Source organism: Penaeus monodon, chromosome 30 (assembly GCF_015228065.2).
Source record: "Penaeus monodon isolate SGIC_2016 chromosome 30, NSTDA_Pmon_1, whole genome shotgun sequence".
In the NCBI taxonomy this organism is placed as follows: Eukaryota; Metazoa; Arthropoda; class Malacostraca; order Decapoda; family Penaeidae; genus Penaeus; species Penaeus monodon.
Window position 1 is genome coordinate 7,089,153 of NC_051415.1, and position 250 is coordinate 7,089,402.

The 250-nt window shown below is 49.2% G+C and overlaps 1 protein-coding gene across 3 annotated transcripts in view; it reads right to left on the reverse strand.

Moving 5' to 3' along the window:
* Positions 1 to 250, reverse strand: part of LOC119592492 (glucose-6-phosphate exchanger SLC37A4-like) — a 17,545-nt gene that overhangs the window by 3,570 nt on the left and 13,725 nt on the right. For all 3 annotated transcript variants that reach the window (XM_037941333.1, XM_037941332.1, XM_037941334.1), the window contains exon 9: positions 75 to 160. In XM_037941333.1, the coding sequence (XP_037797261.1) occupies positions 75 to 160 (86 nt within the window). The remainder of the gene's footprint in view (positions 1 to 74; positions 161 to 250) is intronic.

Below are 250 nucleotides of genomic sequence, written 5' to 3' on the forward strand. Positions count from 1 at the left end.
GTACTAAAAACTGCATCACATATCTTTAAAACTCTACTTTAAAACGCATTAATAATCGCACAGTCGTCACTCACCCGCCGTGCCAGCTTGTCCGTGATCACACCGGCGAGGATTCCGCCGATAAAACCACCCGTTTCGATTGCACTCGTGAAGGAACTCGCTGTAGGGGGGATGAAGAGGGTGTAGTGATGGGAGGAAGTGTGTGGGTAGTCTATCTGGGTATCTGCGTGTCTGTCTGTTGGTTAGGCTT